This window comes from Gymnodraco acuticeps, unplaced genomic scaffold (assembly GCF_902827175.1).
Source record: "Gymnodraco acuticeps unplaced genomic scaffold, fGymAcu1.1, whole genome shotgun sequence".
NCBI lineage: Eukaryota > Metazoa > Chordata > Actinopteri > Perciformes > Bathydraconidae > Gymnodraco > Gymnodraco acuticeps.
Window position 1 is genome coordinate 1,316,568 of NW_022990224.1, and position 23,570 is coordinate 1,340,137.

The following is a 23,570-nucleotide window of genomic DNA, read 5'->3' on the forward strand; positions in this document are numbered from 1 at the left end:
GGACTCATAGAACCGTAGTTACAGCCGTAACTATCGTTTTTTAGCTGGTAAAATTGAATAAAAACCGGTAAATTCAAAACATGCCGGTCAAAATGTCCGATGCTCCGATCGATCGGCCGCAGATCCGATCTTCACTCTTAATAGTTTGATCGGTGCTCTCTATAAAGGCCGATCAGGAGAGCTGGATCTGATCGATATGGACATAAACGCGAGTGAAGTGTAACCGGATGCGTGAGAGAGAGATCAGATCAGCTGCTGCATAATCACCTGAAGCCCCGCCCACTGTTTAGCGTGCTGCATGAGAAACTGACGTGCTGTCAGGAGAGAGGGAGAGAGGGAGGATCCGTTTCTCCCGTGTTATTATCCAAAGTTAATGTACACTTTTGAATAATGTACTTCATCTACTACAAGTAGTTTCTTTGAATGTAATAATTATGTTGTTTGTTGTTTGTGGAATCATTTATTGAAAAATGAATCTAATCTCGATCTGTTACGATTATAAACTGAAGCAATATAAAAATTACTCCCATTAACTGAGTTTTAAACATCAGCATATCCGGTCCTAGTCCGGTGATTACCTGCTAACGGAAACTCTGCTACACAACTCTTATTATTATTATTATTATTATTGAAACATGACCGGTAAGTTTCAAATTTGTCCGGTAAAATAAATTCTGTTCGGACATTTGACCGGCGAGAAAAATTCCTAGCGGAAACCCTGATATATATATGTATATGTATATATATATATATATATATATATATATATATGTGTGTGTGTGTATATATATATATATGTATATTAGGGGTGTAACGGTACACGTACCTGTACCGAAATTATTCGGTACGGGCCCTTCGGTTCGGTACAGGTGTGTACCGAAGTGTACCGAACGAATATAACGTTAAACGTAAAAAATTGAGAACGTGAATAACTTTTTGGAAGTAATCTCAGGTGCTGCGTCGCAGCATTCAGAGTAATTTGCTCACATTGGGTTCAACGCGTCATAGAGCGAGCAAGTAATTTCATTGGATGAGAGGCATACTATGAGAGCTGGTCAGAGGGATGCGTTCATATGTAGTCAGTAATTTGAGGAACTGTCAAAAATTAATGGCGAACGCAGATAAAGTTGAGCTCGAAAATCCTCCAGCATCATTGAAGTCTCCGGTTTGGGAACATTTTGGTTTCGCAGTTACGTACAAGGATGACGGACAAAGACAGGTGGACCGAACCAAAGCTGTTTGTCGGCATTGTTCAACTAAAATTGGTTACGCGGCTGGCAATACATCAAACTTGCACACTCTTGAAAAGGCATCACCCGAACGTGAATATCACCGGTACCAAAAGAAAAAAGACTGAAGTGCAAACCCAACTCCCGCTAGCATTTAAGCCTCCGCCACTCGCAAAAAGATCAGACCGAGCCAAAGCTATTACAAATGCCAAATATCCTTATGTTGCCATGTTAGCAATGCGCTACCTGGCTGTATCTGCTACCTCTGTCCCTAGCGAGAGGGTTTTCTCCACATCAGGAGACATTGTTAGTGCCAGCAGATCTGCCCTTTCGGCAAGCAATGTGGACAAGTTAATTTTTATTTAAAAAAACATGAAAATACAATGACAAGCAAGTCCTAATGTCAAACTGGCTGCTTAGTTGCTAGTACAGTAGGCTACAGTTCAAATACAGATTATTTCAGTTCATCGAAATGCTGCACCTTAATGTTCATTTTATTATATTTTGTATTTGAGTGAATATTCCCAGTTTAATAATAATTAAAAACCCAAAACTAATAGTTTATGTTTTGTGTTTTGTGAAAAAAAATTCTGCTGTACCGAAAACGTACCGAACCGAACCGTGACCAAAAAACCGAGGTACGTACCGAACCGAAATGTTTGTGAACCGTTACACCCCTAATGTATATATATATATGTGCTCCATCTTAATCAAAAGTCAGAATCCAAATTAAACATTTTACTGTCTTCCATCAAGAGTTTGTGTTGATACTGTAGAGATGTGTCTGAGGCCTAATGTGTGAATTTAGCCTTACATTGTGTATTGTTAATTCTAATGGCAGTGATTCAATTAGAAAAATACGACCGTCATGACAGAAATTGTCCAACTTGCACCATTTCATCTTGTCATTTAGGTGGAGAAGAGTGCAGATGCTTGGGAGGAAGGAGGCAGTACCTCCTTAGAAGCTGACAGTATGCAGCTGCGGCCTCTCATTGGCACAGTCACATCATTTGATGGAGATGGTGGCTACATAAACCAGACCACATACTTCCCACGCAGCAGCTTATGGGAAGGTACCCATGCTTACTGTACTTCACACGCTACAATTGTGAGCCTCTTGACCCCACAATCATTTTCTTACATTAACTTTGTTGTCCACACCCACTGTGGGTCTCTTAGTCCCATAACCGTCCAGCCTGTCTAACAGATTTTACTGCCATCATTTTACAGTTGATGTTTGGTAAGCTCTCAAACCGAGAGTAGATTTGACAAACCTGCAGCCACACCAATATTTATTAGCACTTGGCTGAAGGCTGATGTTAACTTTCCTGCCTGTTGGCACACTTTTGTATTTTCTCTCTTATTTGTGTCAGGTTATGAGCCAATGAAAGGAGACTGGGTCCAAGCTAAATATTTTGTCAATCCTACCCAATGGACCACCCAGGCTAATTCTGTGGCCCCTTTACGCTACAGCCGCCTAGACCAGGTAATGGCATCATTAAATGTTTTTAACTATACCCACTCAATACAATTTATTCATTTTAGTACTTCAGTTGCATTGTTGAAAGTTGGCATTGTTCCTAACTCTGATGAAGTGGTAATGATTAAATGCTCATTCATGTCTGTACTATCCAATTCTGTTTCACTACTCTTACTTCCTTTGAATAAACGATTATCTCCAGGTGCGTGTGACCAGCGCTTATGGTAAAAATGGAGTGGTGGAGGACAGTGTGTTCTACAACCTGGACTCTCTGCTGCTGCCTGCCCACTACCAGCCATTGCCAGGACATCTGGTCAACCTAGTGATGGTGGAGAGCAGTCAGTCCTTATACAGTTGGAGGGCCCTGTGCATGGCACCCTGCCAGAGGTATTGGATTTAGATTACTATCTTTTTAGGGCTGCAACAACAATTAAAGATTATCCTAAAATGGGGGAAAAAAGGATCTCATGGTGTTCAAATGTCTTGTTTAACACAACAAGGAAGCAGCAAGCTGGAACTTGAGATTTGGTCTACTTTCCCCCACTATTTTAGCTAAATAGATGGCTGAATCGTCTAATTATTTAAAGTTCTTCAGAAGTATAATGGTATTTTCCAGATTAATTCAACTTTTGATAAGGGTGATACAGATGAATATTTTGATGTTTTTCTTCTTTTCTTTTTGTTTCAGTGAGAATATTTCCATTACACGTCTCCCAGGGACTGAACTCCAGAGTCTTGTGGAAAACAAAGGGGGGCTGCATGTATCGGACTATGGCCAGTTTGGGGATCTGATGATTGGCGAGAAGCGAGAGATGGTGTTTTGGATACAGTAAGTGATCGAAGAAAGGAAATATTCAAAGTTAAGAAATATCAAAGCACTAGTTACAAACGCTTATGATTGTCATTTTTTATTGTCCAATACTGTAGTTTAAATCCTCATCATTGGTCTTCTGGTAAACAAATCTCTCAAATCCACCTTTGGCACAATACGCTGCATTTATTACATTGTATCCCTCTCACATCAGAAATAAAGGTTCAGAGACCCACACACTGAAGTTCTGTGACATCGCTGGCTGGGACTCAGAGGGACAGTTCCTCCTGGTTTCTGTCAAAGACTTCAAACCACTGAGACAGAAACAACAGCCTTTGCGAGAAAACGGCGAAGAGTCTCAAAACTGCTCACAGTCTTCAGAAAAACAAGGTGGTTATGCAAAGGAGGTAAAGAAAGAAAATGACGAGGTGCTGAAGGAGACTATCCATTCCCCTGGTGTAAAGAGAGAGGACAGAAATGTGGATATTTCACCAGGAGAGAGGCTGCCTATTGTCTTAGCATGCCAAGCAAAGTAAGTTATTTTTTTGCAACTTAAAAAGTATTAAAAGTTGATAAATCAATTTAGCGAACATTAAGGCTATTAAAAAGTATTAAACGGCATTTTCCAAGGTATTACATTTTGTAGCTTGTTTTCAATAAGTATATAAATGGTCCAAAGAGGTTGTATTCTACAGTCTGCCTGAATGTAATCATTGCGTAGGTGTGTAGTGTGATTCTGTGTAGTTTATTTATGGCATCCCGTTGGATTTGACGTCATCTGCTCAATTCATCGTATTTTAATCGCGATTATGGCTTGCAACGATTACGAAAACAACGTAATCGAAATAAAACGATTATTTTTTTATTATTATTATTACGTTTTTTATTACGTTTTTAAAAAAATAGTTTTTTCAGTTGAGTTATACTTAAAGTTCAGGGTAATCAACTGTTAAAAACATACTGTTCACATTTTTTGGAAGATAAGGAGGAAGGACAATCAATAGTGTATATAGTCAATGTGAGGTAAAGTGTGTCTCCAATGTAACCGGTTAGAACTCAAAGTGGCGAAGAGGTCTTAAAATGTATGGAAAGGGTCTTTAAAAAGGTGTTAAAAGGGATTACATTTGACTTCAGGATTCCTGCATAGATAAATGAAAGAAACCGTTGGAGTAATGGATCAAAAAGACAAAAGTAGAATGGAAAGTCTGTGGAATCTGTCTTGCCATATAAAATAAGCTCTGTTAATTGGACCGTCTCTGTGGAGATTTTTCTTTGAATGTTGTCTGTAAAACTAAATTCCATGTGGGGAATTGCTCAGGAGCCTGGGAAGCTGTGCTGAGATGCTGTTGCTGCACTTCTCCTCTTTCACCATCGGGAGGCGCCTGAAGGTCACAGTGGGGAGTAAAGAGGAGACCCTGCTGCAGCCCTCAGTGCCCTACACTCCTAGAGAAGCAACTCAGGCCTCCTCCACAGTGCCTGCTCAAGTGATAACTATCGCTGCTCCAAAAGACGCACCAAGGTATCACACAATGGATTTTGTTTCTATTGCTGACAAAAAGCATCAAGGCTCAAATGAAACTTCGTAAATATTGTATGCAAGGTGCTCCTGGAAAATAGTTTTGCATTATCTTCTTTTAATTTGTGATTGAATCATCCAACTGCAGGACTACGAAGCGACGCCTGCCAAACTTCCTACCCAACTACCCGCTGCCCCAGGCTCTCAGAGACTGTGTGGATGCTCAGAGGGACGTGCTGGTGGTTCAGCCCTGCTTAGGAGAGGTGAGGAGACATGATGAAGTTAAGCTGGTTATGTAGAATAAGGTAATACAAGTTAAAGATGGAGAGGGTTGGATTAAGCCTGCAGCATACATTTGTTGATTCAGCTTTTGATAATGGTGCGACCAATCTTTTTTTTTGTTGCACTTTTATTGTCATTACACATTACAGGTACTCTGTAACAAAATGGTTTCTCTGCATTTGACCCATCCTAGTGTTAGGAGCAGTGTGCTGCCATTATGAACGGCGCCCGGGGAGTAAGTATCGTTAATGTTTTAACGGTACTACTACTTTTATCGATACCGCTTATCGGTCCGGTCTTTTAACGGTACTCTTATCGGTTCTTTTGGAGAAAAAAATAAGGTAAACTAACTAAACAAATTGTGAACAAAACTAACATTGCTTTTTATTTAAATTAAATACATAATATTTCACATCAAAAGAAACAACAATGTTTTAACAAATCGTATTAAATCATGTGATGACAGAACTGTAAACAGAATAGCTGAAACTTTAACTAAATAAATAACTCAGTTTCCTCTAATCATTAACCCAGGTTTGTATAATTGAGTTAACTCCGTGTGTTGCTGCTAGCATACATAACACCTGACGTGGAAACGTTGCTCCTGGACGGGGATAGAGAGCTACTAGAAAGATAGTTGAAGACGGTGCATTCCTCCGTCTGAATGTGGAGCACTTTTGCTAAATGTTTAGACAAATTGCTCATGCGCCCTTACATGCTAAACACTTATTCCACTTTTGGTAACGAGGATTGTCCACATCGAGACGGGTATAGTTTAACCACACCTCGGAGCGCGTTCTCTCCGCCGTGTGTGTGTGTTGCTGCATGTAGCAGCTGCGTGTGTGTAAACTGCCCCGCCCCCTCGCAAGCAGGCGGGGGAGCGAGATCTCTCGCCTGGATTGGAAAGATCGAAAATACTAAAAAGACGCATTTTGCAGTCTTTTTGCATGTTAGAAACGGAGTTGGCAACACTAAAACTGCAATATAATGTTTGTGTAGCAATAATACGTATACATATAATTTTTACATGTCTCCAGTACAGATAACCGTTAACGTCGGAGCTTAACGGTACCACGGTCTTTAATAATTCAGCCCCGGGGCCCGTTTAATACCGGGGCTCAGTACCCATCCCTACCGGGGAGCAGTGTAGGGAACGGTGCCTTGCTCAGGGACACCTCGGTAGCACTTGGTCTTGACCTTCCAGTTGCCAAGCCAAGTCCCTATGGACTTCGCCACCACCGCCCAATCAATATGTCATCTCTGAATTTGCATCGTAACAAAGCCGTGGGCCCGTAATATAACAGGGATGTTTTTTCCACAGTCACATTATAATGGAATATGAGGGAAAAACGCTTTAGTTTGTCTATATATTTTTTAACCTAATCCAATCGTTGTGGGCCACACTTAACAAGAGGCAGCGGCATTTCCTTTGCTAAATAGATAGCGGAATAGGAGGAGTATCCTTTCGAAATCCACACGGCCAATCGCAGACTTATGCACTTTCCCTTGTGGTGAGACACAGAAGAAAATAGAATTTGAAAAAAATCCCATTTTCCTTCTCCTGCTGTGCCTGCTCAGGTTCTCTCACCATCCAACATGCGTCTGCGTTTCTCCGTCCTTCTCTGGCTGGACGAGCTGCATGCAGAGAGGGAAATTAAAGAACAAACAATCCACGGGGCCCTCCTCAAGAAAGGAGCGGTCTACCTGCACCTAGAGGTGCTTGGGTTGTCCGAAGGCAGACCCAATCTCAATATAGGTGAGGGGCCTTTCTTTATCATTGTTGAACTATTGCTAACGTTATGATTTCCTCTGTGGAACACAAGAAGGGTTTTGAAAAGTTTGCTCTGCAGGGGACAGAATATTACTGAAGAAACCACAGAGTGACGGAGTGGTGATGGAGTATGTTGGTTATGTAACAGAGGTATGGAAATGTTTTATAATCTGAGACATCTTTCATGCGTTATCAAACAGAAATGCTCTTTAGATTTAATCTAATGTTCTGTTTTAACACTCAGATCAATGAAGAGACTGTGAGTTTGAGAGTGAACTCGGAGTTTCAGCGTAGCTACCTCGGGGAGCCACTCGATGTTGAGTTCTCTTACAACAGGTTAGTAAAGAGGATGTGATTTTTATTACATCAAATAAATGTACAAATATTTAACCCAACAATGATGCTTAATGATTATAATACAGGTATGTTGACTGCTTACATCATCAGATTGCCTACGAGACGGTGTCACTACGCACTTGAACACACAAAGCAGTTTTGGAATAGTAAGTTAAGGTTCTTTTCAAATTACTTTAATTCTGGTAGTTTCCTGGCATTTTAGACACCATAAATCAAGTGTATGCAGTACTCTTTGAAAGGTACATTATAAGGCATTTTGAAGAAAGTATCCCCCTGAAATTGATACACTATACTTATGAATAGTGAAATCACTTTCCCTATAAAAAAAGCAGATAATGATTTTGACAATGTTGTTTTCTTCTTCACTATACAAATGATAACAAATCTAATACATTCTTTATCAGTCAATTTAAGAAGATTCTAAGAAAGAAGTGAACTTTTGTGGTCATTATTTCACCAGCAAAGCGATACACTATAAAATCATTCTTTCACGACACGCATTGACATTACCACCAGCTCGCCTCCAGAGGGCGCTGTTTGTACCTCGCATTTCTGCTAGTCCATCTTGGTTTACCCTTCTGTTGTTTTGTATCACAGTAAGATTTCTGTCATTTTCATCCTGTTGTGCAGTTCTCTTCCCCTCTAAAGTGACTGTTCAGACCCATCAGTGGACAGGGAAGTGGAGCGATGAGACGGAGCAAAACAAAGCAACGGGCAATGAGGTGAAAAAATAAAGATTTAAACATATTGTCATTTATTTTCTTGGTTTTGATTTAAGTGTAATTGTATTTCAACACCAGATTCCAACCAAGGAAAATGGAAAGGTTTCCATGGACATGCAGTCAAAGGCCACGCAGACTAAAGGTACATTTAGTGTTTAGTTGGAGTGCTATTCGGGTTTCAATTTCGTTATTCGTTTTTAAAAAAAAATGATTTATTGAAAACTCCAATATCAACGTAAGAGCTTGTGCCTCTTCGGGGGGTGCTAACACTTAACCATAAACGTTATCGTTTACTTTCTCCGTCTTTATATGTAGATATGACTTTTTCTCCGTTAATCTCCATCACGTTGTTTCCATAGCAACAACAACATTCTGTCAATAGCGCTAACTCTCCTTCAAAATAAAAGCATGTCCATACAAAATAGGAAGCCAAGCCAAAATTACACTTTAAGGCCCTGACACACCAAGCAGTCACCAGAGGACTCGCCGACGCTGGCTGTTGCGTCGCGGTGTTCTCCTGCGTCTTGGCCATGTGTCGCACGGGAACACACCGCAAAGACTTCAGTGCATGAGTGGCAATAACTCTCCTTACCAGCAGGCGGCGGTAGTGTGTATTCGTCATTCAAAAGAGGCAACAACCGGAAGACAGAGAAGAAGAACAGACCATGATATAAACAAACAACAAATAGCGTGTGTGTTCCATTTCCCTCTCGTCCATCGAAAACATGTTTCGTGCGGCACTGGAGCTATCAGCCATAAGGGGTTAGCGATAAGAAACAATAACAATGTGCCTACATAACTGTCAGTTGCAGCCCTAGCATTAGTATTGGTTATAGTAACAGCTACAACATTAAAATACTTCTAGGCAGATTGAGGAGGATAATGGGAGAATGAACAGAGGGGCAGAAACATCCATCTGAATAATAATAATAATAATAACTTTATTTGTATCGCACCTTTCATACAGGGGATTGCAGTTCAAAGTGCTTTACATCAGTAAGAAATAAGATATAAAATCAGTGTAAAATAAGCAGCAAGAGCAAAGCATAAAGTGGGATAAAATAATGCAGATATATATATATATATATATATATATATATATATATATATATATATATAGTAATCCCAACAGGCCACCTTGTTTATGGTTTGATTCAGTTTTACATTACATTTATTTGATAACTTCAGTTAACTTTGAAGATTCCGAACACTACAAAATATAATCAAGACATATTTTATCATGTATTATAGTAGAAAGTAGAAATAGTTTGAGTAGTTTTTAGTAGAAATATCCCTTACAATAAAGGCAGTAGCCTATAGTATGCGTGTCATCTCCAATAAATGGCTTCAACCATCCTTTAAACTCAGGGTTTGATTCCCACTCCTTTCTGTACTTTTGTGAATACAGTTTAGACTGTGACATGATGACCTACGTGGATGTTTAGCTTGTCACAGAGAGGCACACACACAGTGGACGAGGTGATTAAGTGACTGAAGCTGTCTCGACGCGGGAGAGTGTGGCTGTCTCCTCTCTGCTCTGACTGCAGCTGAGCTGCTGCGGGAGGCAACTGTGAGTCTGCGCGCCTGTCAGTACTATGGGAGGGCTGAGGGGCTCACGGCAGCTCGTTAACTGCAGAACAATACGTGAGTCTCCAAACACCAGAAAAGTCCCTAATAACACCATTACAAGTCGTTAGATCAGTCGTTAGTCGCTTTTGACAAAAATAAGTAGCCGGAGGGTTTGGAAAGCCGCCGAATGTAACGACAAAGTCGCCAAGTTGGCAACACTGGTCTGTGTCTGGTCTGTGTGTGACTTCTTAAATCGTTTGTTTACGTCCCTCACTTCCGTTTCGCTTCTGATTCGCTAGCTGAACAGCCAATAAGAGTGATTGCTTGGTCCGACTGCCTGACCCGATGCATGGCCGATTCAACATGTTGAATCGGCCATGCATCGGGTCAGGCAGTCCAAATAAGGCGTGTCACGGCAGACGGTGCGGGACACACCAACCTGACTACGGCGCCGCGAATGCCCGACAGCCTCTGACGGCCTCTGACTCCCAAAATCGGGTTGGTGTGTCAGGGCCTTTAGGTGAGACACCCCAGGTGAATAGGGTAATTTTTTTTAACTTAAAGGAATGCTCCACTCATTAGATAATTAATCAAAACTTCAGTATTTAGTGAAACATTATGTTTAAACCATACCCTGAAGAAATCAGCGATATTACCCGGTAAATAATGATTTTATAGCTCTTTTTTTATCAAATACCTGTATATTCCGTCAGGCCGCTGCCATTTTGCCCATTTTCAGTAGTCACGTGATGGTCGTGACGTCATCCATGCGTTCACTTTGTAAACACACAAAAACATGGCGAAGTTTTGAGCAATATGAAGAGATTGGAAGGGGGAATTCAGCCATACAGGTTCGAGCCTACTTAGTACTACTTAGTAGATACAATGATTTTGATTACTAGATATGTATGCATGTAGTACCACCCTTGCTAGCGATTCCCTCTCTAGTTTAGCATACTCAGCCTCGTTGTCCCTGGCCCTAGAACCACGATTTTATGGGGCCGGAAAAACTGGGGGAAAATACCCACTAGCCGGTACTACGCTATATGGAAAGGCCACCAAAAACTGTCCTGGCCTGGACGATAAAGGACGTTTAAACGGGGCTACCCGCTGCAATGGAAATGCGCTGCAATGGAAATGCGCCATAACATACCTTATTCTTACTCCGAGCACTACTTCTGGTCCTCCGTCGCTTCACACTTGCAGAGGGCGATTTCTCAACTGGCCGAACTGGTGTCCTGGTCGGTGATGACACCAGAAAGACCGATGGTACTGCATCTCCATTAAGTAATGGTTGTTCAATAAATCCCATGTTATGTTTTATCATACTCTCTAAAGACGACTACTCATAGACGAGTAGTCGTCCGGAAACTTGAAATGTTCGCTGCATACATGCGCCTGTGGATCTTTCGGTTCAGGCCGGCCACATTTCGCTAGCCACTGCCTCCGAACGTGCACATATTTTAACTAGGGCTGTCGCAAAAAAAAAATTAACGCCACTAATTATTTTAACGCGATTAACGCATGTGTATTTTTTGTCCTCGGCCGCCCCGTAGTTTCAGAGCGCATCGAGTTTAAAATACCATCTACAAGCTGATGCTGACAGCCCCGCTCCTGCCGCCCGCTTGTGGCAGACCACACTTCCACGCACACACACACGCACGCGCACACCATTTGTATTGTATCATTGTATGAGAGAGGTTCCAGGTTGAATTGAGGCGAATATTTGTAATGTTCAGAGGTTGTTGTGTTTAATATTCATGAGATTATTTGTCATTGTTCAAATGATAATAAACATTAGCATAAAGCATATTTGTCCACTCATATATTGATAACAGTATTAAAAACTTGAAAAATATTCCTCTAAGATACATTTAGAACAGATAAAAAATGTGCGATTAATCGCGATTAACTATGGACAATCATGCGATTAATCGCGATTTAAATATTTTAATCGACTGACAGCCCTAATTTTTCAGGAATCGAAATCTGAACTTTGGATAAAGCCAGGTTCAATTGTGAAGGTATTTCATGTTCGGGGTCATTTGTTTTTTGTATAATCTTGCTTCGTGTAAGTGACAATTGTTGTCGTCTTCTCTGTGAACGTTTTTTTCGCCGTTCTTTTGCCATTTTGAGATTTCAATTTCTAGCGGAAAGCTAACCAGGAAGTGTTTTAGCACACCACGTGACGCATCTGAACGAATCACGTTGCTAGAAATTGACACCAGCCAATGAGATTTTGTTTCTTGGTTTAAGACCCCTTTGTGCTTTCACGATTGGTTGTTGATACAAAGGAAATGACCATATTTGGATCCAATGAGATTGTGCAGGAGAGACACAGCTTTCCAACGATATCTCTGTTGACATGGTGCACACAGCTGTCGCGGTACTTTATGTTACGTTAGAATGCTAACTTTTGGTGAATTTAGGAGAAATCTACAGACGCAAATAGACAAACTATAGTAAAATAAACACTTAAATGTGTATTTTGTACGTTTTCCTTCCAAAAGCCTGAAAGAAAACATGTTATAGAATCAAAATAGCACAAAATCTCAAAATTGACCAGTACTTGAAAAACGATGTTTTTGCCTGCGGTGTCTCGCCTTAAGACATATACAACTGCAACGAAAGTAACAAACACAATGCAATATCCTTTTCAATTTCAAAGAACACAAATTGGTTTGTATACATTAACAAATAACTATAAAACAACAATAGTGTAGAATAACAAAATGAATGCCGTGAATAAACCGAAATACACGTGTTGAAGCGGTTCGCTGCTGATTACTACGCACCCCCCCCCCCTGCTGCTGATTACTACCGAATATCCGGAGCCCGAAAAATGGTATTTGGGACAGCCCTAGTGTTTAGATGGTCCAAGATTTGCCTGAGTATATCAGATTAAGTATATCATTGACAAGTGTTATATTGCTTTTAGGAGGAACACTGTCATCCAAGCCCATCCCCAGTGTAGGGCACTTCTTTAACCCGGACCTGAACCCCCCTCAGAGAGAGGCGGTGAAGAGGATCCTGGAAGGGGAGTGTCGGCCCATTCCTTATGTGCTGTTTGGACCTCCGGGCACGGGAAAGACCATCACCATCATAGAAGCCATACTACAGGTACATATCATTTTCCTAATCAGAAGCTATGTTAATTCATATCTTCCAACTAGCCAACTTAAAGAAACCCTTTCAATAAATATAAACTGATATATCAGTCCAGTGCTTTAACCTCTTAAGCCCCACGGACCCGAGCTCGGGTCCGAAAATGCTATATATGTAGCAACAGTGCTATATCTGAAGTGTCATTCATGAAACTATTAATATTTCATACCCATCTGACCGGAGGAAACTTGGCTTACTGACTATACGAAAACAATTTTTTTTTTCGAAAAATAAGTCTCACAAGAAGCCTCTAAATGACCCCATGTCAAAAACGGGCAATTGCTATGTCTGCTCATAACTCACAAAAACGATCATTTATAATTCATCCTTTCCGCACAAACAACACATTTTCTGAAAGCTGAGATTCCACAGATTCCATGGGTGTACACCCCATCACTACAGGCACAACATTAACCGAGCTGGCAGCCACAACATAGCAAGTAAACAATATCAGTTTTCAAATCCCTGACAATAATTAGGTCTTACCTTGGCTGTTTTGTGATCAAAAGTTGTGTTCAAAGGAATAAAAACGCTGCTCAGGGTTAATCCAATGTCTCTTGTCACTTTAAAATGATTACTGAGAATCAATCCTTTCATTCACGGCAGAAGAGTAGGTCCAACGATTAACAGTCCGTGGATTCAGCTGCGGGAGCTGCTTTTTACGCATAGCTCCCCCTCCGCAGGCATGACGTATTTACGTAATTTGAAACTGCTACTCGATTCGATTGGCTCTAACGATTCAAAAAAGGTGTCAATCACCCAAATCGACCAATGGGTTCCAGAGATAGGAGTTTGCGTAAGGATAAATAAAGGCTGTATCAGCTGATTTACGCACGACCCAGTCTTTGTACGCTGCATACTAGGCTATAGCGTAGCATAGCATGTCCCGCGGCGACAGGAGAGCAGAGAACGGCAGATCGATCAGCGAAACAGCAGGATTTGTTTTCTTTGTCTTCATTGTAACAATGGCAGCCAGAAAGAAGACTTTTTTGTCCGTCGAGGAGGCATTGGACATCGTATTTCAGGACTCTCCGTCGGAAGATAGTGATCTCGTCACGCACAAAGGGGACAGTAATGACTCTGATTATGAACCTCCGTCACCGGAAAGGTATGGATTCTCTCTGTTTGTATCTATTACTTATTTATTTGGTGTAAGAGTATTCATCTGTTTTTATCTTTTTGTTATTTATTTGGTGTAAGAGTGTATTCATCTATAGTAATTTCACACACGTGACAATAACACGACGGCATCCATCTTGTGATATAATGTTCTTTCACACACTCAACAACAACAAAGAAGATGGATGCCGTTTCTTGTTCTTGTTGTTGAAATAAACAAGACATATACATGTTGAATTTAACACGGTATTACATTTCATTTAGCTGACGCTTTTATCCAAAGTGACTTACAACTATATATATACACACACGCATATATATATATATATATACACACGTGTATATATATATATATATATATATATATATATATACATACACATATATATATATATATATATATATATATACATACACACATATATATACATATATATATACATACACACATATATATATATATACATATATATACATACACACATATATATACATATATATATATACATATATATACATATATATATATATACATATATATATATACATACATACATATATATACATACATATATATACATACATACATACATATATATACATACACATATATACATACACATATATATACATACATACATATACATATATATATATATATATACACACATATATATGACAGACAGAATATTAATATTAAATATTGAACAGATTATATGAACCCTGTCTCACATAATTTACACGGTATACATTTTGAGTGATATAATGTTATTTCACACACTCAAAATTGATGTTCTGCTGTTGTTGTAGAGAAATTATTTCTGATTTGAGTTACATTTTTGAAAGTACAAGCCAGAGAATTAATCTATTTGTTTTTTCCACATTTGTTTTCACAGTGAGGAAGGCGATGAGGATATGGCTTCTGGATGCCCGAGTATTATGGGGAAGATGCCACCAAGGTCAGGAGGTACTGCAGGAGGTGCTCTGATGCTGGCAACTGAAGGGTGAAGACACCTGTGTACTGCAGGAAGTGTCAGGTCCCTCTGTGCTTCACTACCAAAAATAACTTTTACAGGGCATGGCATGACTTACTGGAGTAATACTGTAACATTCAGGGTTTGTATAAAGTTTTTTTTTTACCCAAAAAATGCTTGTTGTATAGTGTGTTGCTAATTTTTTTTAATAAATCTGCTCCAGTTGGAGTCAAATGTTTCCTAAGTTTCCTCATTTGTATTGTGCAAGTAACATGCATCTCATGCAAAGAGGGAACTTCCCACACACACCACACACACACACTCCACACACACACACCCACTTAATTTTTTTTTTTTTTTTAACAATTATTTTTTTTTTTTTAATGGAATGAATACCTATAGTGATAATTAAATGTTGTACAATGATTTTTACAGTCTGGTACCTGAAAAAGGTTAAATGGCACTGATGGAACCAAATGTACCCAAATGTGCCCAAAGCTTAGTCCGCTTGGACTTTTTTTTGCTAAATCTCTCTAAAAAGGTCAATTCTCACTTGTTTTGCCTCAATCTTGATACAGGGTACTTATTATATGTTATACTTTGGATTCCTAAAGCTTTTAGGCTACTAACCCATCATTCAAGGGTGGTTTTCACTATAAGTAATGGGTTTTATTTGGGCGGAGACAAAAATGTACACTTTTTGACTATGTTCCATCTGGATTTACTCTGACACTGAAACATCTTTATTGATTCTGACACTTCTACATCCAACTCACAGATGTGACCTTGCTTTGATAAAAGAAATTATTCATATAACCCTTTTAGAAGTTAAGTTATAGTCCTTTGTTTTGGGCATGTCATTTTCGAGCCTGAAACCTGAAAAACAGGCTTGGGGCTTAAGAGGTTAAGACTCTTGTGCAAAAACATAATTTAGTAGTCCTAAACAAATATATTTAACACTTTATAGGTTTGATTTCATACAATTGTTCAGACCTTGCCCATGGTCATTTTAATTGTTCAATTATATCTGTGTCTATATTTTCAATCTCTGAAAAAAGTGATTCACAAATACTGTCCAGAGTGTATAAATCCAAACGGGTAGGTCTTACGTTGTTGTGTGGACAGCTACACTGTAAACCTGTTGATAAAACTGGTATTAATGGGGAAATGCCACGGCAACTTTTAGCTGCAATAGTGAGTAGGTCAGCATTAGGTCTTATGCCCAGTCTTAAGTTTACTTCCATTCTGCTCCTCTGCTTGTGTGACTTCTTTCTTCCTCCAGGTTTACCACTTTCTGCCCAGCAGTCGTGTTCTCGTGTGCACTCCCTCCAACAGCGCTGCTGACCTCATCTGCACCCGCCTTCATCATAGTGGCTTCCTGCATGCTGCGAGTTTGGCCCGTGTCAACGCATCTTCAAGGCAGGAGGAGGTATTTAACAGCGGCTGGGAAAAGAGATTCACAGTGCAGTTTTCCTTTGTCAACAGACACCTGATTTACAGTGTGTATGATCAAAGGAAAATATGCATGCTCCTTTGTGCAGTCTGGTCTGTACAGATGCCATTGACATCTGCCACCAGAGGGGGCGGTACAGTTATCTTTTTAAATAATAGATGAGGTCGTGATGACATGCTGTGTCTGAATCTACTTTAGTACATTTCTCATCATCCAAATGTATGTTTTTTTCTTAGTCCATCCCAGAAGCTCTGAGAGCGTACTCAAAGGCAGGAGAGGATATCCGCCATGCCTCTTTCCACAAGATTGTGGTCAGCACTTGCTCCAGCTCTGGCATGTTCCATAATATAGGAATACAGTAAGTCCTGGGCGGTAGCAGGGATAGTTGTACACAGTTTGAATAAGCGGATGTGTCCTCACTTCTATATACTACTATCTTAGTTCACCTACTGTTGATTCTATTTAATATTTTCTCAGAGTGGGACATTTTACCCACGTCTTCCTGGATGAAGCCGGCCAGGCCACAGAACCTGAGTCCCTGATCCCCATGAGTTATCTGTCGGAGAGAGATGGACAGGTCAGCACACACACTGACTACATTCACATCCAAAGGCTTTGTCCAGTGCATCAGTCTTGTGGGCAATCATGACATAATTGTGTGAGATCACCAGCACCAGTTGTGTTTGTATTGTGGATCGAAAAGAACGACAGCTGGACTTTTTTCTAATAATTTACAACAGTCCAATTGTATGTTTATGTTGTTGTTTCTTATGAGTACTTTTCCCCGTACTTTTCCCGTTTAGTTCCGTTAGTACCCCTTATGTCGCGTTCACACCAAAAAGAGTACTTAGTGCTGGGAACTTTTACCCCCATATTTAGTGCCTGCTGAGAGGTGGTACTCTCCTGGGGGGAAAAAAGTACCCCAGTTCTGATTGGCTGGGCGAATTGCAAACCACGCCCCGTAAAACTCTGAAATGTTTTGTAGATCCGCCATTTTATTATCCTTGCATTATTAGCATTAGCATTCGCCCAGCGCAGAAACGCAGAGAGACTAATTTATGGTAACACAAAAGAAAACATGGGAGCGGTGGAGATGAGGAGGTGTCGGCGTTCTGGCGATTTACTCGGAAGGCTTCAGTAGAAGCTGCTGGGAGTCCCAGCAGCTTCTACTGAAGCCAGTCCCCAACTCCGGGGACTTCCGGCCGGGGACTTCGGGTGGCAGTATACGCCGTGAAGTTGTTTGCGACCTACCAGTAAACCCAAAGCAGAAGAAGACGAAGTGACGTCAGCGGCTTCATTTGCCTAATCCACCCCCAGGGACTTATTCCGGTGTGAACGCGATCGGCTCTTAGTTCCATAGGGGAACTAAGTGCTGGGAACTAAGTACGGCAAAGTACTTGGTGTGAACGCGGCTAATGATGAAGTTTCCCCCTCCCTTGCTCAGGTAGTGTTGGCTGGAGACCCCTGCCAGCTGGGTCCAGTAGTGAAGTCAAAGCTGGCCACTGCATTTGGCCTGGGGGTGTCTTTGATGGAGAGGCTGATGGCTAACCCGCTGTACGCCAGACATGACTGGGGCTACAACCCTAAACTGGTTGGTGCACTGCGTACTAAATCCATAATTTTTAGCAAATTAAATGTTTTTTTTTTTTAAAGCAAGTAGCACATTGACACTAAGAAAGATAATAAAAATGGCATCTGATATGTATGTAGGATATCTTCCTATACAAATAATTCATCTTAGAAGAATATTTGAGTGTGCATGCTGTTATAATAATTATAATCTGGTTTTTGAATGCATCAGGTGACTAAGCTGATCTTCAACTACCGTTCCCATGAGGCCTTGCTCACGCTGCCCTCCAAGCTCTTCTACAAGGGCGAGCTGTGTTTTAAAGCACAGAGGGACGTAGTAGACTCTCTCTGCCAGTGGAAAACCCTGCCCAAAAAAGAATTCCCTCTCCTCTTTCATGGAGTTAGAGTGAGTGGTATTTTAAAATGACAAGATAATGCATCTACAAAGAGTTACCAGTTTATTGGGCATGTGCGTCAAATCTAATCCTGGGATTTTGCTCTTCCATAGGGTACAGAGATGAGGGAAGGCAACAACCCGTCATGGTTCAACCCAATGGAGGCGGTGCAGGTCATGCTCTATTGCTGCCAGCTGGCCAAGAAGCTCTACAACCCTGTGGATGTCTCGAACATCGGCATCATCGCCCCCTACAGGAAACAAGTAAGACTACAAGATTCATTTGGGAAATATGTATTATTAGGGTTTCTCCTAATATAAGTAAAGCTTAAAAATTGAGGGAGTGGCGCAGTGGGCTGTGCGCTGATCATCAGATCAAAGGTGGCGTTGGTGAACTCCAGTTCGAAACCCGCCCCCGCTGCCACTGCGTCAGGCCGTTGTGTCCTTGGACAAGACACTTCACCTGAATTTGCTCCTGTGTGTATTGTCCACAGTACATGACCGTTACATGTATGATATGTGTGTAATCAGGGGCGGATCTAGACAAATATTCATGGGGTGGCAAGAGGGTGGCAGGAGATTTTGAGGGGTGGCATCCCCTGGCAGAAGTATATGCTGATTTAAATCGCAATCATATCAATCAATTAGGGGTGTAACGGTACACGTACCCGTACTGAAATTATTCGGTACGGGCCCTTCGGTTTGGTACACGTGTGTACCGAACGAATATAGCGTTAAACGTAAAAAATTGAGAACATGAACAACTTTCTGGAAGTAATCTCAGGTATATATCATAGAGCGACCAAGTCATTTCATTGGACGAGAGGCATACTATGAGAGCTGGTCACAGGGATGCGTTCAAATGTAGTCAGTAATTTGAGGAACTGTCGAAATGGCGAACGCAGATAAAGTTGAGCTCGAAAATCCTCCAGCATCATTGAAGTCTCCGGTTTGGGAACATTTTGGTTTCGCAGTTACGTACAAGGATGACGGACAAAGACAGGTGGACCGAACCAAAGCTGTTTGTCGGCATTGTTCAACTAACATTGGTTACGCGGCTGGCAATACATCAAACTTGCACTCATATGAAAAGGCATCACCCGAACGTGAATATCACCGGTACCAAAAGAAAAAAGACTGAAGTGCAAACCCAACTCCCACTAGCATTTAAGCCTCCACCACTCGCAAAAAGTTCAGACCGAGCCAAAGCTAATAAAAACGCCAAATATCCTTATGTTGCCATGTTAGCAAAGCGCTACCTGGCTGTATCTGCTACCTCTGTCCCTAGCGAGGGTGTTCTCCACAGCAGGAGACATTATTAGTGCCAGCAGATCTGCCCTTTCGGCAAGCAATGTGGACAAGTTCATTTCTCTTTAAAAAAACATGAAAATACAATGACAAGCAAGTCCTAATATCAAACTGGCTGCTTAGGTACTAGTACAGTACAGTTCAAATACAGATTATTTCAGTTCATCGAAATGCTGCACCTTAATGTTTATTTTATTATATTTTGTATTTATTTGAATACATTATTCACAGTTTAATAATAATTAACAAATATATATTTAATGTTTTGTGATAATTTTTTCTGCTGTACCGAAAACGTACCGAACCGAACCGTGACCTAAAAACCGAGGTACGTACCGAACCGAAATGTTTGTGAACCGTTACACCCCTACAATCAATATTAACTTGGAAAGGCACAATATTAATATTTTAACTCAATGACATAGGTGATATTATTGTGGCACATCAGTAAAGCCTTACATATGCATATATAAGGTGGCAGACGTAATTTAATGAATTTTAACTGAATGAGTTGGTTTCACTCTTAGACCAGCAGGGGTACCAAATATATGAAGACTGCTGCAATAAGTATATTAATTAACTGTCTCATCGATGTTTGTCTGAATGAATATGATACTATTAACAATCATATTATTCCTATCAGCTGTCAATCACTGTTAATAAATAATAATAATAATAATAATAATAATAGATTTAATTTGTTAGCGCTTTTACAGGTGCTCAAAGACGCTTTACAGATATAGTGAAGAACTGTTATGATTCACATATTCACTTATTATTGAATAAACTATATTTTTTGGAGGAGTTAATGATGAATGTTCATCAAGATGCTTGCTCACCCTCCTTCAAATTTGAAAAACAAGTAATTATATCATTATTGATATACAGTTACAACCTTGACTTTGCATCAGAAAGAACAAATATTAAAGAAGTGACTAACTGCATCAGTTGGGGTTAAAAAAACGTGTATTCAGCTAAAACATATACATCGCTGCAGTAAGTTATTGTCCAGTGGAAAGTTCTTACCTACTGGCCTAGTTAAATCAAAGTGGTTACTTTCTGTTGGCTGGGCAGTGTAGTTTTACACACCGTCTTATTTTACTTTCTCAGGACTTAAAACAGTTTTTTGGGGGCAGACCTCCACAAATAAAAAAATATATACACGCATACAATGTCATCATCTTAACAGTTTTTTATGCTCATCGAGTCATCCGTGAGCAGAGCATGAAGTTGGCATGCCTATTACAGCTGAATGCGGCGATTACCATGTTGTTCAGCAAAACGCCTCACAAACTTATTAAGATCTAAAGCTTTAGTGCGTTTTGATTCAATGCCGAGTGCAGCCAAACTTCACAGTCTCTTCTCTGTCATTGTAGACCGCAACTACCTCATTCCTTCCGTCTACTTGAGTCCGAAAGGCTTCTCGTTTTGCGCCGTCCCCCGTTCAAGTGAATTCGCCACCAATCATATTTCCACTCTCGCGCCAGGGACGGGGGAGGGGTTACAAGACTCGCGTCTTGTGCTGCATTCACCTGCACTCGGACATTAGAGATTTTCTCTCATAAATGTCCGATGAGCCACAACTTTTCTTTCAAAACAAAGATGCCAACTGGGGTGGCAGCTGGGGTGGCAAGGCTATTGTTTAGGGTGGCAGTTGCCACCCCATGCCACCCCGGTAGATCCGCCCCTGTGTGTAATGTGTATTTGTAAAGCGCTTTGCGCATCTGGAAAAGCTCTATAATAAATGTAAGGAATTATTATTATTAAAAGCACTTTAGTTAAGATCTGTCTTAATAAAGAAGTAAAAACACTTTTTCAGTGTCAATTCATATTCTACTCCAAGGTAGATTCACTGGCCCCTATACTTTTAAGTGGCTTTGCATGTTTTAACAAAGCACTGTCCTTGTTTTCGTACCGCTCTCCAGTGTGAGAAGATCAGAGTGCTGCTGGGTAAGGTCGGCCTGTCTGATATCAAAGTGGGCTCTGTGGAGGAGTTCCAAGGACAAGAGTTCCTGGTCATCATCATGTCTACGGTAGGAAAAAACTAAATCTGTGTGATAGAAGTTACAAACATCATAGTCAGCTTTCTTGGAGTGGACTATTGATTCTACAGTAAATGTCCTTTGAATAAAATACAGTTATGCGTTTCAAAATTCTGAATCTGGCTCAATCCAGATGTGTCAAATGTTAAGTAGATATATCCGAAAGCATGGGTATCGGACATCGGGTTTTGATCCACTCAGAAAGATGGGTTTTTATTTTTGTGAACATTTCAGCACCTACCAAACGAAAAGGAATTTAGCACCACCTTGTGGTCAGTTGATGTAGTTTGTGTTGGGGGGAGAAGTTGATCACATTTTATTTGTAGTTCATTCCAAAAGTCCTCTGTTTTGTTTAAGTATGTTGAGAACGGTGCCCTTTCCCCTTATATAAAAAATCCCCACTTATAATAATAATAATAAACTAATATAACAACCACAGGTAGCTAAAAGCAAAGAGTTCCTTAGTTACCGGATCAATAATATTCTATCAGGTTGGCAACTGAAACTCAGACATTGTCCACTTAATAGTAATACAAATACTCAAGATCACAACTTCTACACTCACTACCTTGCCATAGTTCATTCCCTATTTTAGCAATTACTCAGTAAATGTCATTCTTTTGAAATATAGGTGCGCTCTAATGAATCCTTACTGAGTGATGATTTGCAGAGTGCTCTCGGCTTTCTGACCAACCCCAAACGCTTCAACGTGGCCATCACTCGCCCCAAAGCCCTGCTCGTAATTGTTGGGAACCCCCACATCCTCATCATGGTGAGTAAAACACTTTATTAGCACTAATAATTAGATTCTAGATTTTTATAGAAGCTAATACAATTGTATTCAATTGTGTTATTTTGAGTCTTTTATGTATTTTAAATGTTTGAATTTCTTTCCAGGACCATTGCTTCAGAGCTCTACTGCAGTACAGTTTCATCAACGGGGCATATCTGGGTTGTGACCCCCCTCCCTCCCTCAGAGAGTCTCAGATGTATGTCAACTGATCAGACGTCAGTCTTTATTTTTAATGGAAATGTATACAGTGGCTGCTTTATTGTGCAACATGTACAAGCTAATGCAATCTAATACAACAGTTCCTGCATCAGGTCAAATTCTGATGCCTATAATGTTCAGTAACAGTTAGACACTGTCATAGGTGTTCATTAAATACTGCTTTAGTATTAAAGGTATGGTAGGTAATTCACTTCAGAAACACTTTTTGTTATATTCCATGGAATGCTCTTAACATCCCGATAGGAATGAATAAATTAAATGCTTTACAATAAATACATAAAAACATTTCATCTGTGGAAGCCGTGGCGCTGTAAAAAGCACGACCAATCATTTTAGCCGGCCCGGCTAAAGTAACTGGATGGCCTACCTGCCTGTCAGCCTTCCATCTGTGCACAAACTTATCTCGTGCCCTCATTGGTCATGTGCGCGTTCGTGTGTGTTGGAGGAGGGGCTCTGTAAGGAAGTCTGAAGGAAGGGGCAGATTTTTTTCGGCTGCGTACTTTCAAATTCTAGCGCACTCGAGCTGTTTTCTCCATTCTTACCTACCCTACCTTTAACATCATATTTAGTGATGCATTTGTATACAGGTGATTCGTAATATTCTGAGCCCTAATTCATGGATGTTTATAAGGGAAAACCCCCATCAATATGATATAGTACAGAACAACCCACTGCTTTTAGGTTAGTTGGATTTTTAGTAAAAGTGAAAGAAATTGCTGAGACAAGTATTTATTTATCCCATTTTTTACATGGCTGAGTATACACAAGCAGCTACAATAATTACTACCAAGACAATT

General features: G+C 40.3%; 1 protein-coding gene across 6 annotated transcripts in view; it reads left to right on the forward strand.

Moving 5' to 3' along the window:
* mov10l1 (Mov10 like RISC complex RNA helicase 1) overlaps window positions 1-23,570 on the forward strand; it is a 32,690-nt gene that overhangs the window by 8,807 nt on the left and 313 nt on the right. For 4 of the 6 annotated variants that reach the window (XM_034218627.1, XM_034218625.1, XM_034218626.1 and 1 more), the window contains 23 exons: window positions 2,143-2,302; window positions 2,603-2,715; window positions 2,912-3,096; window positions 3,398-3,538; window positions 3,735-4,052; window positions 4,839-5,039; window positions 5,185-5,299; window positions 6,897-7,074; window positions 7,169-7,239; window positions 7,334-7,425; window positions 7,537-7,592; window positions 8,077-8,168; window positions 8,247-8,310; window positions 12,676-12,857; window positions 16,278-16,424; window positions 16,685-16,806; window positions 16,926-17,025; window positions 17,893-18,039; window positions 18,250-18,423; window positions 18,526-18,675; window positions 21,645-21,752; window positions 22,393-22,533; window positions 22,659-22,750. In XM_034218627.1, coding sequence (XP_034074518.1) covers window positions 2,143-2,302; window positions 2,603-2,715; window positions 2,912-3,096; window positions 3,398-3,538; window positions 3,735-4,052; window positions 4,839-5,039; window positions 5,185-5,299; window positions 6,897-7,074; window positions 7,169-7,239; window positions 7,334-7,425; window positions 7,537-7,592; window positions 8,077-8,168; window positions 8,247-8,310; window positions 12,676-12,857; window positions 16,278-16,424; window positions 16,685-16,806; window positions 16,926-17,025; window positions 17,893-18,039; window positions 18,250-18,423; window positions 18,526-18,675; window positions 21,645-21,752; window positions 22,393-22,533; window positions 22,659-22,750 — 3,149 coding nt within the window. The remainder of the gene's footprint in view (window positions 1-2,142; window positions 2,303-2,602; window positions 2,716-2,911; window positions 3,097-3,397; window positions 3,539-3,734; window positions 4,053-4,838; window positions 5,040-5,184; window positions 5,300-6,896; window positions 7,075-7,168; window positions 7,240-7,333; window positions 7,426-7,536; window positions 7,593-8,076; window positions 8,169-8,246; window positions 8,311-12,675; window positions 12,858-16,277; window positions 16,425-16,684; window positions 16,807-16,925; window positions 17,026-17,892; window positions 18,040-18,249; window positions 18,424-18,525; window positions 18,676-21,644; window positions 21,753-22,392; window positions 22,534-22,658; window positions 22,751-23,570) is intronic. The other 2 variants (XM_034218629.1, XM_034218628.1) reach the window with 2 other exon arrangements.